This window comes from Denticeps clupeoides, chromosome 17 (genome assembly GCF_900700375.1).
Source record: "Denticeps clupeoides chromosome 17, fDenClu1.1, whole genome shotgun sequence".
Lineage (NCBI taxonomy): Eukaryota > Metazoa > Chordata > Actinopteri > Clupeiformes > Denticipitidae > Denticeps > Denticeps clupeoides.
This window is the reverse complement of record NC_041723.1, coordinates 4,771,967-4,787,341: the sequence shown is the minus strand read 5'-3', so window position 1 is coordinate 4,787,341 and position 15,375 is coordinate 4,771,967. Positions and strand designations below refer to the sequence as shown.

General features: G+C 46.0%; 1 protein-coding gene across 2 annotated transcripts in view; it reads right to left on the bottom strand.

The window, feature by feature from the left end:
* The window catches only part of wnt7bb (wingless-type MMTV integration site family, member 7Bb), a 29,988-nt gene extending 19,578 nt beyond the window's left edge, over positions 1-10,410 (bottom strand). The window contains exons 1-2 of one of the 2 annotated variants that reach the window (XM_028959149.1): positions 10,231-10,410; positions 3,337-3,563 (exon numbers count right to left, since the gene is read on the bottom strand). In XM_028959149.1, coding sequence (XP_028814982.1) covers positions 3,337-3,563; positions 10,231-10,301 — 298 coding nt within the window. In that variant the 5' untranslated portion in view covers positions 10,302-10,410. Of the gene's footprint in view, positions 1-3,336; positions 3,564-7,662; positions 7,804-10,230 lie in introns of those variants that run through there. The other variant, XM_028959148.1, reaches the window with a different exon arrangement.
* Between the last annotated feature and the right edge of the window lie 4,965 nt (positions 10,411-15,375).

Below are 15,375 nucleotides of genomic sequence, written 5' to 3'. Positions count from 1 at the left end.
GTTAATTGTCTTGCTCAGGGACACAATGGTAGTAATTGTGATTTGAACCTGGGTCTTCTGGTTCATAGGCGAGTGTGTTACCCACTAGGCTACTACCACCCTACAATTCATGGAATATAATAACAGTATTGTTAAAGATATTTTTTCATACTACATTAACCAGTCCTGGAGAATAGTATGTATATGCCACGAAGGTACATGTATATTTTGCCCTGGGAGATTTAAGATATTTAAAACATATTTTCACGCTTGAGAGCTGATTGGCAATATATTACATAGGGCTTTTCTTGAGCTCTGGGTACTTCTGGATGGCATTCGAAATAAAAATAATCCCACATCTTTGGCTGCTGGCCCCTGGCCTTAAGCTGAAGCTGCCCTGGCAGCTCCTGATAAACACATTCTTACGCAGCAAATAACATCCACTTTCCGGGGTCAATTACTGCTGACACGTTAATTACCCTAATTTCTTATTTTCTACACTGAACTGGATCCTGGCCTCAATTAAGACCCCCATGGGGTATCACTGTACAATAGAGACACTGAGCCGCATTGTTCCTCGCATCCAGAGGAGCCGCGATGACAACTTATATGCCAAATATGCCAAATTCTCCACATACGTTAGGTGCACTCGAGTTAAAAGCAGGAGCAGCTTCATTCCACGGCAAGCCGCGAGTGTGCCAGAGCCTTGTTTGGAAGTAGAATAAACAAGCCGTAATCTCTATCTCTTACCTTCTGTCAGCGTCCGGTGTGCCGGTCTCTCATGGGTCGTATTAAACTTGACGCTCAGGGCCAGCCAGCTCTCCGCACAAGCGGCTCGGCCGCTGACGGACGTCACCCTAACGAGGAGGACGCGGCCCGTCTTCCCCGTTCGCTCTTTCTGCCACCGGCATGGCGCACACACACACGCCGTATTCGTGTTTATAGACTAACGCCGAAATAAATATCCAGTTACTGCTCTTTTCTGAAACGGAAATTTTTCCATGAATTAAGACTTTTTTTGTGTGTGTGTGTGTGTGTGTGTGTGTGTGTGTGTGTGTGCGGTTTTTCATTCAGGGGACGCAGTAAGACTCAATAGCCCAACTATTAATGCACACCTTCCTGGAAAGCTGATGGGAACAGCGCAGAAGCGGTCCAGAACTGACCGACTCCGGCCAAACGCAGCAGTGAGAAGAGAACGCATTAGCCTTGCGGTTCCTTGATCTGTAACTCCTGAAAAACAATGTAATCTCCACGCCAATCTAAAAGTAAAACTGTGTAATTGGGATGGAGGAAAGTTTTGTGGTCATAATTTGGGGGATTCACATGAAAAAAAAAAAAAAAAGCCCTACTGTAGAAGCCGAGGCGGGAATCTTTTTCCCCCCTGCTCTCCTCAGAGTTGATTTTGTGGGAATGTGAGGATTCTGGAAGTAGTTGCAGCGTTCGTGTTCTCTGCACTTACACGAAACGATACTCTGCGCAGCGATATCTGCAAGATCATTCACAAAATGACACTAAACGGCGACAGCGCAGAGTAAACACGGGCGAGGCCAGGGAAGCAGAAAGGTGTCCAGTTCAACCACTAACTGGAGTCATTTCCCACAGCTCCAAACTGGATACCGGGACGTAATGGCTGTGGTCAGAACTGCCATTCACCATCGTTGCCCTTAGGGACAACATAGTACGTGTGCCCATTTTTCTCACCTAACTGGTTGACCTCCAGCAGCCAGTCATGCTTTGAAAGTCATGTGGTCAAGATTCATTTAAAAAAAAAGAAAAAATAAGCATATTTTACGGACCGGCGTGTGCAACACGCTATTTTCACCATCTTGTTTGTAAAATAGCTACAGCTGGCAACGCAAAAGACGTTTCGGTTGACATTAAGCATGCCAGGGGACGTCTCCTCGGTCAATTTGTCCGCCTTGCTCTTCAGTTACAGCAATTGAAAGGAAAAGAATAGGTGCAGGAGTCATGAGAGGGCGCTGGGATCAGCCGATATGATGCAGTAGCATTTTTACAAATTAAGGTTTCCAGATTACTCACAAACATTAATGTTGGCAGGTCTTGTAAAAATAAAAGAAAGTAATACACCCAGTGACCTGAAAAGGGACAAATCACGACCCTTGCTGCACTGACACGTTAAACTGGCTACCTCATACCAAGCGCAACCCTCACAGAACTGGTTCTGAATCTGGGTTATTACCTACCTACCTACCTTCCCACAAACTGTTCTATTCTATCTAACTCGTATAACAATCTTGAACGTTACTGTCTTGCAAAGGGCAAGAAAGCTGGTCGGCAGGGAAGCGAAATCTCAGGACGAGTAGAGTGAGCGTTTGAGTGATCTCTTCGATTGGCACAGCAATTCTGGTCAGGTTCTTCTGCAAAGCCTTCTTTGGGTCACATTGTGGGCCATAAGCAAGTTTGTACCACAGATTAACTACAGGCATGGGCCTATATGACTCTCCTCACATATGCGATTCTCCTTTTTGCACTTTGCTGCAGTTCATTAAAAAGCTAACGTATCGGAGCCCACATGAATGGCTCCATAACACTGAACTCCAAAAAACATCAAATGGGCAAAAAAAAAAGAAAAAAGGTATGCATTTTCAATATTGTGCGCTTTTTAAAAGGGGTAATTGTTAACAGAGCTGCATTAAATGCAACTCGCACTGCATGGCGAAGGGGAAAGCGCACAATGTGTCCCTTGAACGCACAACTGCACCAAGAGCCATCCACAGAATGCCAGTGTGAACAAAAGAGACGACGCAAATGTTTATCCTGTTTCTAGCTAGACACATACATTTACACACACACACACACACACACACACACAACGACGAAGCAGAGGCTAGTCTCAGAAGATGAACAACAGATGTGCTTTATGAAATAATGCCATTAGGAGTCCTCTCATTTGCCATGTCAAGTTTCAAACGTCTCTTCTCCCCATTCAGCTGCAGTCATTCAATAACTTCGCTCCAATCCGATTTAACCCACAAACAAAGCGAGATGAAACGAACCCAGCGGGCGTCCGCTGAAACACAGAGGGCCGTTTCGGACCTCGCACCATCGGTCAGGTCCTGGCAGCAAGGCTTTCAGCAAAGGAAGACTCTAGAGCTACTGCGGCCAGATAAGGGTTGCGTCTAAGTGCATCTCTATCTCCTTCTGTGCCTGTGGGAGAAGCTGCCTGCCACAACAGTCACAACTGCGGCCACCAGAATGCTCATTCCTGCAACGGTCATATAATTTGAGGACGACCGCACAGATCGGCGCAACACGACACCGCAGATTAAAGCAACAGAGCGGGAAAAAAAAAAAAAAAAAAACGCATGTCTTACGCATCCCCGCGGACAGACGTACCTACTCGAAGCTCCTGCCCGAAGACGGTCCTCTCTCCCAGGGCCGAACAGTTCCACCGGCCGTAGCGGAACTGGTACTGGCACTCGTTGATGCCCAGCTGCGCGCCCTCCCCGATGACGATGATGGCATCGGGGCGACTTTGGCAGATGGCCCGCTGGCGAGGGGCCAGCCCGGGGATCTTATTGCAGATGATGTTGGCACCCAGAGCCACCACAGAGGACAGGGCCCTGTGAGGAGGGACAGAGACAGAGGCCGGTCAGCGCTGCGGCCACCCGACGTCCTGCCAAAGATTAGCATTTATTAGTCTGTTAGCAGCTCATCAGCGTGGTATTTGCGGAAGGATCTGAGCAACCATGGACCATCGCGAAACCGAGGAACGACATGGCTGTTTGCATGTCGTGGGGAGTGAGACGATATTTTGTTTATTTGCATAATGACAAGGTCCCTCCACGCTGGTTTGGCAAAGAACCCCGTAAAAAAAAAAAAAAAAAAATCCCAGGCTTCTCTATTAATTGTCAAGTGAGTTCGCTGGAGAATTCAGACAGATTTAGACCAAGTTCACCTCTCCAACGAGGAGTCATACGAAATATTTGATCCCTTATAATTTGAGCCGTGTTTGAAGCACGCATGTGGTTTATCGGACAGCCATAAATAACAGTGAGGGCTCCGCGCTTCCCTTCATCCAAAAACACTCCGGCGAGACGCTGCAGGTCCAACTTCATGGTTTTTTGTTCTTTGCGTTGGACATAAGTCTTTCTGGGACGGTTGCGGGCACAGCAACGGACTGCTAAACAAACGCGCCCCTGTGTTTACGGCCCCAAACCCCGCAGGAGCAGACGAGGAGCCACGAAAGAGCGCGGAGGCAGATGCCAGCTTTGAAGTGTGACGTAGGCACAACCACAACCAGAGAAGGCTGATGCGGGCACACACACACACACACACACACACACAAACCGTTACACACACATGCTCCCCTAAACTCCACCACCAACAAGGGCGCGCGCTGATTGGGAACTGGATACGGCCGACCCCACTCCCCCCCTCCAATCGATGAAGTGGTTCCACAAAGGGAGACCGCAAGCCAGCCGGGCCGGAACGTGTTCTTGCTTTTGCGTTTCAGGGCCGTTCCTGGTCTGCGGAACGTTCTGTGCTGTCAGCAGCAGCGCCGATTCACGTGGGGAGCTTTGCCGAGCGTCCTCTGCGATTTATTGTACAATAAATTTGTTCCAGTCAACTGGCAAAAGAAGGGGGGGGTCGGGTCACGTCTTCAAGAGGGACAGTTCCTGACAGGACAGTTAGATGCCGGTAACAAGAAGACTTTACTGAAGGCTGTATGGTCATCAAAGCAATTTAGGTGACTCGCTGTGGATATAATTTTTTTTTTGTTGAGAGTAGCAATTTCACTACCACATGCAAAATTTTCTAGGGACAACAAACATTAAATTATTGCAACATAGCTGACTGCCCAATTTTAATTAATATACTGATCATTTTCTACTTAAAAAGCAACGTCACTATGGTAATCCTGTATCTTAATTCATATTTTTGACAAATGAGTGCATAGCTACAAACATATTTGATAAAATTTCACATAAGCACCACAAATGACACTCAGATAATCACAAAACATCAGAATAGCAGATATTTGGGAGTCACAACATAAAAAACATGAACCCAGTGGTGCATAATTACCACATACCGCAATCGTTTCAATAAAATGCACCTTCATATTTGACCATTGTCAGATTTAGACACTAGACCTACAAGTTTATAAAGAGAACTTGGTCATATATTTACTTTCAGTAGTCCATATTGAGTATTATTCAATATTTAGTGCTCCCCATCTGTGAGAGGCAAACCTTTATAATAATACATATTAATAATACATATTATAATAATAATCATAGTCCTCTCCAGGCCTTTACAATGTAATCTGATTGTGGACTAAATGACGTTTTTTTTCGGGACATAGAGCAGGGAGAGTGGCGATGTACCCATGGCTGCTGCTGCCACTGAAATCTGTCATTATGGTGTTTTAAATAAAAAAAGGCAACATTATGATTATTATTATTACTTTTATCATTTCGCTGCTACCTTCTCTGCACGTGCGTCAACATCAGTGTGTTGAGTTGGTTCTCTGCCAACGCCAATGTTATGTTTTCCTTGGCCGTGCTTGTTCTCACTCGTCTTTAGCGTGTTATTATTTGTAATAAGTGCCATTAACGCTGGAAGTGTTTTCGTCGTGTTGAAATGTTACCCTCACAAATCGGCCCGGTGAAATACGGAAATGAAATACGCCTGCGCCCCCAAAACACTTGTCATGCTCACCCGGCACCCCCCACACCCCACCCCACACCCCCAAAAAAAAAAAAAAAAAAAAAAAACGATGTGTGACGCCGCTGTGCAGACGCATTCCGTCCTGGACATTCCGCGGCTAATCTCGCAAATCCCAGCATCATCACCGTGCACAAATGTGATTCAGTTTGCCTAGTGGCTGTCCTGCATGCCCTGTGACAAGTCCGCCGGGCCCGTTCAAGCCGGCGCGGTCAAAACAGCCGCGACAAAGTGCACATCCGCGTACGAAAGCGTTCTAAAATTACACCCGCTCATGTGTGGTTTCGCATGCAACCAGAGTTCCCAGTTCAGTAAATCCTAAACAATCCCACACACACACACACACGTTCTTTTCTTTTAAACCGCTCAAAACAAACGTGAAACGTTCCGGCCTGAGAATGTGATAAAAAAGATGCCACTGTGTATAATAAATCCAGTTCATACAAACGGAGAGACGTGAAGTGGAAGGGGAGGCTGGCACCGGGTCCACATTTCAACATCCAGACCTCCGCACCTGGAAGAAGAAACGGTCTAAACTTTGCCCTGACTAAATACGTTAACAAACAACGATAATGCCATATTATTAATTGCCGGGGCTGGGGCGGGGGGGAGGTTCCTCCGCGGCTTATTTTTCTAACGGCGGTCGGATGGGCCTTGTGTAATTTACAGTGAATCACCTCACCTCACATAAACTCGGCCCATTTGTTATGTCCGTAGGGAAGAGGAAGAAAAAAAAAAAGACTCGAAACGCCGGACCTAGTGCTAACATCACCTGAAAAAGCAACGGGTGGAAGTGACGTAACGCAAGTTTAGGCGCGAACCTGCTGCGTCAAGAACGTTACAGTTTGTCGGAGGTTAATGGCACAGGAAAGCTGACTAAACGACCCCCGGAACGAATGCCGCACAGGAACAAAGTAGATGCATCACTACTCTACTGTCCCTGCTGTTCCTTCATATTTAGTGGGAAAAAAGGGCCAGTTTGCGTTTTTGCACAAAGCCATACAAATGCAATATTGTAAAGGGGGAAAAAAAACACATGGACCAACTTAAATTCATTTTTTAGCCATTTGGAACGGCCTAAACGAAAACTGCTTGTACATCAGTGTACATCAGACTGATTAATGGCATTCATCTAAAAGGAGCTGATCAAGCAACAGTCCAATTGCTAAAAGTTTTCTACTGTAACTGGAGGGGGTCGTCCAGCCCTGCCCGGAATGGAGGATTCATTTCATTGGTCCAGCGTCTATGGAGTCATGCCAGGTGACGGTCCCGTTAGAGATCTTGCCACCCACCGTGGACGCCCCCCAGCCGCCCTGAGTGGAGCGCCGTGGCCGAAGCGGGGATCTTAGGAGCTGTAAAAACAAACAATGGTGTGTAGTTTCTAACGCGCCCACCGACGTTAAACACAGACGCCCCCGCTTTCAGCTGCGCCCAGAAACCGCACCTTATTTTAAACGCCGGGGAGAACACAATATATATATATATATATATATACATACACATAATCATAAAATATGCATACATCCTGAAAGCATGGTGCTGCAGAGGCAGATCAGCTGCTTTTCCACGGGTGGCGGTGGGAGGGTGACACGACCGTGCCCGCGCGTGTGAAATACATAAATGCACAGACGCATAATGCATACATAAATAAATAAATGCATAAATAAGTACATTTGCCTTCTGCAATTGAACTCCTCTGCCACTCTGTGGCCAAACCTGTTCCACAGTTTAGCGTGGATGTCATCACTTTTTCTTTTTTCTTTTTTACTTTGATCCTATCGTTTTCACCGTTTGAGACACGTGGACAAAGAACCTTAAAAAAAAAAACTTAAAATGCACGCGGCTCGTTTTAAAAAAAATGATTTAAAAAGTCAGATTTTGAATTCTTGTATGGTTGCGTTTATCGGTTTAATGGTGAAATGGTTTGTCCATCGCTGCATTTAAAACGGTGATTAAAATATAAAGTCCCAGCAGCCCCGCGGTCTGACTTACAGGTAGCTCCCGCTGGTGAGGATGAGGAAGATCTGCGGATAGTAGACTGACAGCAGCACGCTGCGCGAGGAGAAGATGATCATGGTGACATGGAACGAACTCTCCTTTCCTCTTACGCGGAGAGAGAGAGAGAGAGAGAGAGATTTGGACCCCCCCAAAAAAAAAAAAAAAAATTAATGAAGGAGAGGACCCCCGCCGCGCTCCTTAATTCCCGGTACGGAGCGCGTCCCCGTGGCGCGCCGTGCACGGCTCTGGCACGTCGCGGCTGCTGCCGAGTGTGCGTCCCGGGCCGGAGTGGCGACGCTTTTCAGGGATCCCTGCATGGCAGCACGGCGCCCTTCTCCATTGGGCAGCGCGGCGCTTGCAGTACGCCCACTTTTTCGCGACGCGGCGGGACAATGGGGCGACGCCGATCCGCACCCCGGGCCCGATTCGCCGGGACGGAGTCGCCGATGCCGCGGAAGGCGCGCGCGAACGAGCACGGCGACGCGCACCTCTTTTCTTTTTTTTTCTTTTTCTCCTTCTTTAGGTCGTCCGGAGATTGCGCATGCGCGGAAAATTAATTGGCCCCAGTGGCCAATCGCGCCTTAATTACGGGCCGAAGGGATGGCTGGTCGGTTTCTGGACGAGTTAATTAGTAAGATATCGAGAACCATGTCTGTTGTGCATGAACTGGCGAGTACACGTCCTGCGGTTCAGCGGGCCTGTTTTAATGCGACGTGAACAATAAATGGACTCGCATTGTTGCAGACACTGTCCTGCCTGTCGTTCGGCTGTAGATTTTATTCTCTCTTTTTCCCCTCCTGTCACTCGTCACCTGGACTGAACGGCTCTGTCTGCGACTGCAGGCCCAGCCGCTGTCCGTCATCACCTGCAGAATCTCCATACTGGGGGCACGGTTGCCAGGGCCAAAACGACGCCTCAAAATCTGTTTTAAGACCAAAGGGACCCAAATCCGATTAGCATGTCACCGTCCCCGGTTGTTACTACAGGCCTGATATTCAGAGAATCGAACTATTCTCACATTACAGTGGCTGCGTGACGCCAACACCTTTGAGCTACTTTCGGTCTGTTTTGTGTCGTTGGCAGGGACCGGCTTTGACTGAATGCTTTCCCAAGACCTGGCAACCTTCTCTGGGAGTAAAGAGGGGATCATGAAGCATTTTGTCAGAGCACCCAGTGAAGGGAACTGGGACGAGCGAACAGGTTTGTCCTGATGAAGCTGCGAGATGATATCTGGTAACGCTTCACCTGGCCTGACATGTGAACCATCATACCCGGAGTGGTGATAATATATGAATTTCTGTTGGCCCGTTATTCGGGGAAGTCGGAGACAATGAGGGCTGTGTGGAAAAGCTGAGTGGTAATCAGCTCTGATCAGGTTTTTTTTTCTCTTCTTCTCACAAGGATGTTGTTTGTAGGCCCGGACCTGAATTTTTTGTAAAATCGGAATGTCGGCATTGAATCTTTGCTGAACATTCTGCGAACTCTTTAGTACTGAACTGTGCTTGGTTTTCAGGATTTTTGCAGAGGGCCATAAATCGTGGCTCCACCCTCTGAACATGACCCCACCCCTAATCCCTACTGAAGCTAGATCATCTGTTAGCATCCCTGGCTTTCCTGCCCGCCGTGTTTAGCCATAAGTTACGCAAGTCAGCTGTGTCACGCACTGACAGAACTGAGGTTGACTGTCCCGCTTTCCATTAAAAAAAGGGTGTGGCTTCAGCGTCTTGATTGGACATACCCCCAGCAGTCCAGGACAGGGAACACTGCTCATTTTTATCCTGATTTCCAAATACAAATTCCTGAAACAAATTTCTTTAGGGTATGATCATGGCGATTTTATACTGCCTTACATATTGCACGGTTATAAATGACACAATGGTGCATTTATAACTTGCGTTCCGTTGAATTTGTGTTTTTTACTGGTGACCTGTGTATGGTAATGAGGGGGTCAGCTGGTTACGACCATTCCATTGGAACGGCATAATAAAAAAATTCTAAATAATTATCAGAAGCGTTGTAAAAAGGAGATCTTCGTGAGACTTGCAGCAGACAGTATGGTATTAGTGTTGGTATGAGTTTTGGCCTTATGGGTTGGCTTGTTTCGGGTTTTTTTTTTTTTTTTTTTTGTCAGCCTAGTCTGCGTAGCTGTAGCGAGGAATTCAGGTGAAGTATTGCAAAACAGGTAGAAACTCCATCGAGCCAAAGGAATGTGGAAATGCAACTCAGCGTGCCGCTATTAATGAGGCTGTGCAGAGGTGAGCCTGCGCCTGTGCCGGGCCGGGCCTGGCCGGGAGAAGCCTCCAAATCGAGCCCAAGGGGGGTGACCCCGGTTCAGGTCGGTGGCACCCAGACCCAAGCCGGACCGCACTTCTTTCTTTCTTTTTTTTTTTAACTTTTTTATTATTATCGTTTTGTTATTTTGAAAGAATGGAATGAGAGCGGGCTGAATATTCTCCACCTCCACACACGCACACACGCACCTGGGCCAGGTAGTCCCGGTCTGGGCCACGTTTACCGGTAAGATCGCTGCCCCACACACCCCAGGGCTTTTGGGGAACTCACCCCAGCCTCAGGTAGATGATGCCGAAGCACAAGCAGGCGTCGAGGGTCCGGCGTCGGGGGGCCGCCGGCATGGTCACAGCAGCTCGGCGGCCGGCTCGCCGCGTCCGGCCGTCGTCCGCAGAGCCTCGGCAGCGTCGGGCGCTCGGAGGGCCATCGCAGGTTGGGGGGCTTCGGCAGCGAGCTCCTTTCGAAAGTAAAAAAAAAAAAAAAAAACACACACACACACACACACACACACACACACACGCGAGTTCCCCCGTCGCGCCGACGCGGTCGTCCGGTCCCCGTCAGCCGCGGCGCGCCGCTACGGTTCCATGTCGCGTTTTCAGGTGCTCCGGCGCAGGTAAGAAAAATCCCCGGTCCACGCCCCTCCTTTCGGGCCGGCGCGGGGGGACGGGGCGGACCGGCCGTGCGTGTGCAACACGTGCGATTGTTGTACGAAAGACGAAAAAGACGGAACACGCCACGTAAACGCCCGCCGCGTCGCGCAAATAGCAAAAGCTGTGAATCTGAAGGTGGTGCAACCGCTGGAGTTGCTACTGCTGCTCCTGTTTTTTTTAATTTTTTTTTATTTTAAGAAGTACATCGTGGACGCGATTTGATAAATAACAAAACACGACGAGACGAAAATCATCATTATCAGTCAAACCGGTCATGCACATGAGATCCCGTCCTTCTTCATGTGGTCCCTGTTGTCGGTGCTGTGCAGAATGTGTGTTAAATCATACCTTACACAGCGCAGGCCAAAAGTTTAAACACCTTCTCTTTCAGTGTGTTTTCTTTATTTTCGTGACCATTTACGTTGGTAGATTCTCACTGAAGGCATCAAAACTATGAATGAACACGTGTGGAGTTATGTACTTAACAAAAAAAGGTGAAATAAGTGAAAACATGTTTTATATTCTAGTTCCTTTGCTCTGATTACTGCTTTGCACACTCTTGGCATTCTCTCGATGAGCTTCAAGAGGTCGTCACCTGAAATGATTCTCCAACAGTCTTGAAGGAGTTCCCAGAGGTGTTTAGCACTTGTTGGTCCAGCTCACCCCAAACCATTTGGTCTGGGTTTAGGTGACTGTGGAGGCCAGGTCTCCACTTTTTGTTAAGTACATAACTCCACATGTGTTCATTCATAGTTTTGATGCCTTCAGTGAGAATCTACTAATGTAAATGGTCATGAAAATAAAGAAAACACATTGAATGAGAAGGTGTGTCCAAACTTTTGGCCTGTACTGTACATCCTGGATGCGATTTGATAAATAACAAAACATGACGAGTCACTATCAGTCAATCCGGTTATGCACATGAATTCCCGTCCATTTTCATGTTGTCACTGTTGTTGGTGCTGTGCAGAATGTGTGTTAAATCATACCTTAAGTGTTAAAGTAATATTGTGCTCTTTTTCCTTTTTGGTGGTGGTGAGGCTATTACCACCCACCTGAGCCTAATTGAAGGGTAGTTCGGAATTAATCTACTGTGGCCTCTGTTTGTGTGGGGGGTCAAGGGTGTGTTTTCACTGTGCACACGCCCCCTTGTGGCAGAGGCACGTACAAGGCCTGACCCTTCTGTTTCAAACACCGTAACAGGTCCCCACCGTCTTAGTAGGCCCGCCTGAACACTGGTGCACAGAGAACCCGTGACGAGGGACCGCGGGTCCGAAGTGCTCATAATACGGCACTGTTCCCAGTGAGCCAGTCGTACGGTCACAATGGTGGTGGATGTTCTTTGCTAATTCCTTGATGAATGCCCAGGAGACAGACCTATCTCCTCAGGCACCCTGTTGCAGCTTACAACAATATTTCACCATTACTGTGAATTAATGGTCTGCCCATTATGGTAAAGAAAATGGGATGAAAGAGGCGTTTTAATGCGCAAACAGCTGAAATACTCATGGTGCTTGAAAACATTACTTGGGCCACATTTTTTGACTGAGGATGGCAAAGGAAACCACAGACTCCTTTGTTGTGAGACATCTCTGCTTTTACCATCCCGAAGGATTCAACTTCAAAACATGCTCATGAAAATTCCTGTTGGATTTCAGAAGGTTCGAAATTCGACATAAAGTTTCACGCGGGCTGACGTAAACCGTCCCGTATTTGATCTTGGCCTGTAAAAAATGGCTTTGTTTGTCTTAAACTATAACCCAGGGTGGCTGGTGGGTGGAGATGTTAGTTTAATTAAAACGTTCAAAGGACTTGCATGTTTATTGGACGTGGACGCTGGGGACTAAGGACATATTGTGTCACCGGTGGTTTTGCACTATCCAGTGGTGAAGCTTGTCCCTCTGTGATTGATGGATGGACAGAAACCAAATCTCACCCGACCTCCGTTTAAACCTGTAGGGGTTACAAATGTGCATCAACCAAAAATGCATTGAAACGAAGAAAAAATAGGTTGACGTGACCACAGCAGTGCAGACAGTGATTCATGCCCCGGTAAAGGAAAGTCCATGAAGGTGAAGCTCTTTGGTTTTATAAGGTATGCAAAATTGTCATGGTAAATAAAAGTAAATTCATGTTCATGAACTGGGACAACTATAAAAAAAAAATTAATGATAGAATTGCATTGTCTCATGTTGCATTTGTGCTTCAGGATGGAAATGAAATGTAATGTTATTTGAATCGTACGACAAGCCTTAATACATGGGATGGACCACCAAATTATAAAACATCTGGCTATATTAAGACACTTTTTTAAAAAAAAGTGAAAAAGCGACATTTTCTGCTTATAGAATACATATATATATTCTGTTTTTTTAGGCCTTCGCTGCTGGCTCCAACACAGCTGTGCATGTGGAGTCAACACAATGAATGTCCCATCATGCACCTCTGATAATTTACATTTACATTTATGTAATTTTTTAGATGCCCTTATCCAGATAAGGAAAGTCCATGAAGGTGAAGCTCATTGGTATTATAAGGAATGCAAAATTGTCATGGTAAATAAAAGTAAGTCCATGTTTATGAACTGGGAAAACTATTAAAAAAAATGAATGATAGAATTGGATTGTCTCATGTTGCATCTGTGCTTCAGGATGGAAATTTAATTAATGTTATTTGAATCGTATGACAATACATGGGATGGACCACCGATTTAACAAACAACTGGCTATATTAAGACACTTTTTAAACCAAGTGCCCATTTCCAGCATGTTGTCGTTGCTCTCAATAATTAAATAAAACCTGCATGGAAACGGACAGTAAGATACTATTTGGTTTGCATCAGTAGATATTTGTTTTTTCACTTTTCAATAAAAAACATTTTTTGTTGGTGATTTGGGGCTGAAACAAATAAAATATTTAGCAACAGATTAATAATGGATCATTTCTACATCACACCCTTTTGACTGTTGACTATTCATGTGTATGTCATGTGTAAATATGATTTTTGTGCAGTGAAACCTCTCTAACTTGCCCCACTCCCACTCGCCTATAATACTACATTTCGTTGCCGTGTACTTGTACATGTGTAATGACAATAAAGTTGAATCTGATCTATAAGCCTGAAAATCACAAAGTCCCAGATTCGAACCCCACTTACTGCCATTGTGTCCAGGAACAGTCCCCCACTGGAGCAATTTAGGGTTAAGTGTCTTGCTCAGGGACACAATGGTAGTAAGTGGGATTTGAACCTGGGTCTTCTGGTTCATAGGCAAGTGTGTTGCCCACTAGGCTACTACCACCCTAATCTTCCCCTAATAGAGATCTCTTTTCATCTGCTTTCTTCACTGACTCGGTGGAGAAACAAAAGAGGCTTTGCTGGAGGTAAGTCCTACGGTCTTTATATTATAAAGTGCTTTTGACCGACTGCTAAATAAGAGAATCCACTGGGCATCCTTGTGTTTGTGTGGGAGCCATTTCAGCTGGAATCAGCCGCACACCCAGTCCAGGGAAATGGATTTAACCAGCATGCCAAACCATGGAGCGGCGTCTGGGCCTGCCACATCTACACATGGCCCCTGGCTATCGGTACCTCTGTTCCCGCTGTGGCCCTGTACACCAGTCATTAGGAACACTAGCACTTGCTTGCCTTTACTGAGACGTAAGCCTTCATTTTTACTGGACAAAAAGATGATACCCGTTAAAACAGGCCTATGGCGTCACAAAAATGCCATAATAATCTCATGAGGGTAAAGTTGGAACTCATGAGCACATCATAATATTGCACCTTTTCCCCTCTCTATAAACTTTTCCCCTTTATCTGAAAGTACCTATTTCTTATTAATTGAATGCAATTGAAATTTGGATACTTAAGGAAGGTTTTGAACAAATTTTGAACTAATTCTGTGCTCACAATCTAAAAATGCACACTTCCAAGAAGGAGACTTATCCACACAAGGGACACTATTTTCAAACTGTTGCTAAGCACAGCATTATGGTCTAAGCATGTGACTTGTTCACTATTGTAAGGTGAAAGGCGCTCTCAGGATTTACATAAACATATAAAACTGTCAGGAATCGATGCGGGGTAGGGAAAAAGAGGACGCAAACGCACGACTAACAAAACAAGGCATTTACTGAAGTCAAACACAGAGACAGCACGGTGGGAAAAGACATCAATGACCAGGCATGGACATGAGACAACAGAATACATTTATACACATGAACATGAATATTGAAACAATCAGCTCAATGCTGGACAAACACAAAACTCCGGTCCAGAACACGGATCCATGACGAAAAAAACTAAAACTAAAAAGGAATTCTAGATATTTTCTTGTATGTTGAAGATGATAAACTAACTGCCTTGTTCCTTGGTGTGTAATTATTTCTATCACCCAGAACACGATCTTGTATGATGTGGCCTAGTGGTTAAGGAAGCGGTCCCATAATCAGAAGGTCGCCGGTTCGAATCCCGAGCCGCCAAAGTGCCACTGAGGTGCCACTGAGCACCGTCCCCACGCACTGCTCCCTGGGCGTTTGTCATGGCTGCCCACTGCTCACCAAGGGTGACGGTTGAAAGCAGAGGACACATTTCGTTGTGCTGTGAAGCTGTGTTTCACAATGACAATCACTTCTTTTTCACTTTAAATGATTGACAGCTCTCATTTCAAAATGTGGGAATAACGTAGGTTTGTGTTGCAAAAATAGAATACATATATATATATATATATATATTCTACTAATAGAATACATATATATATTCTGT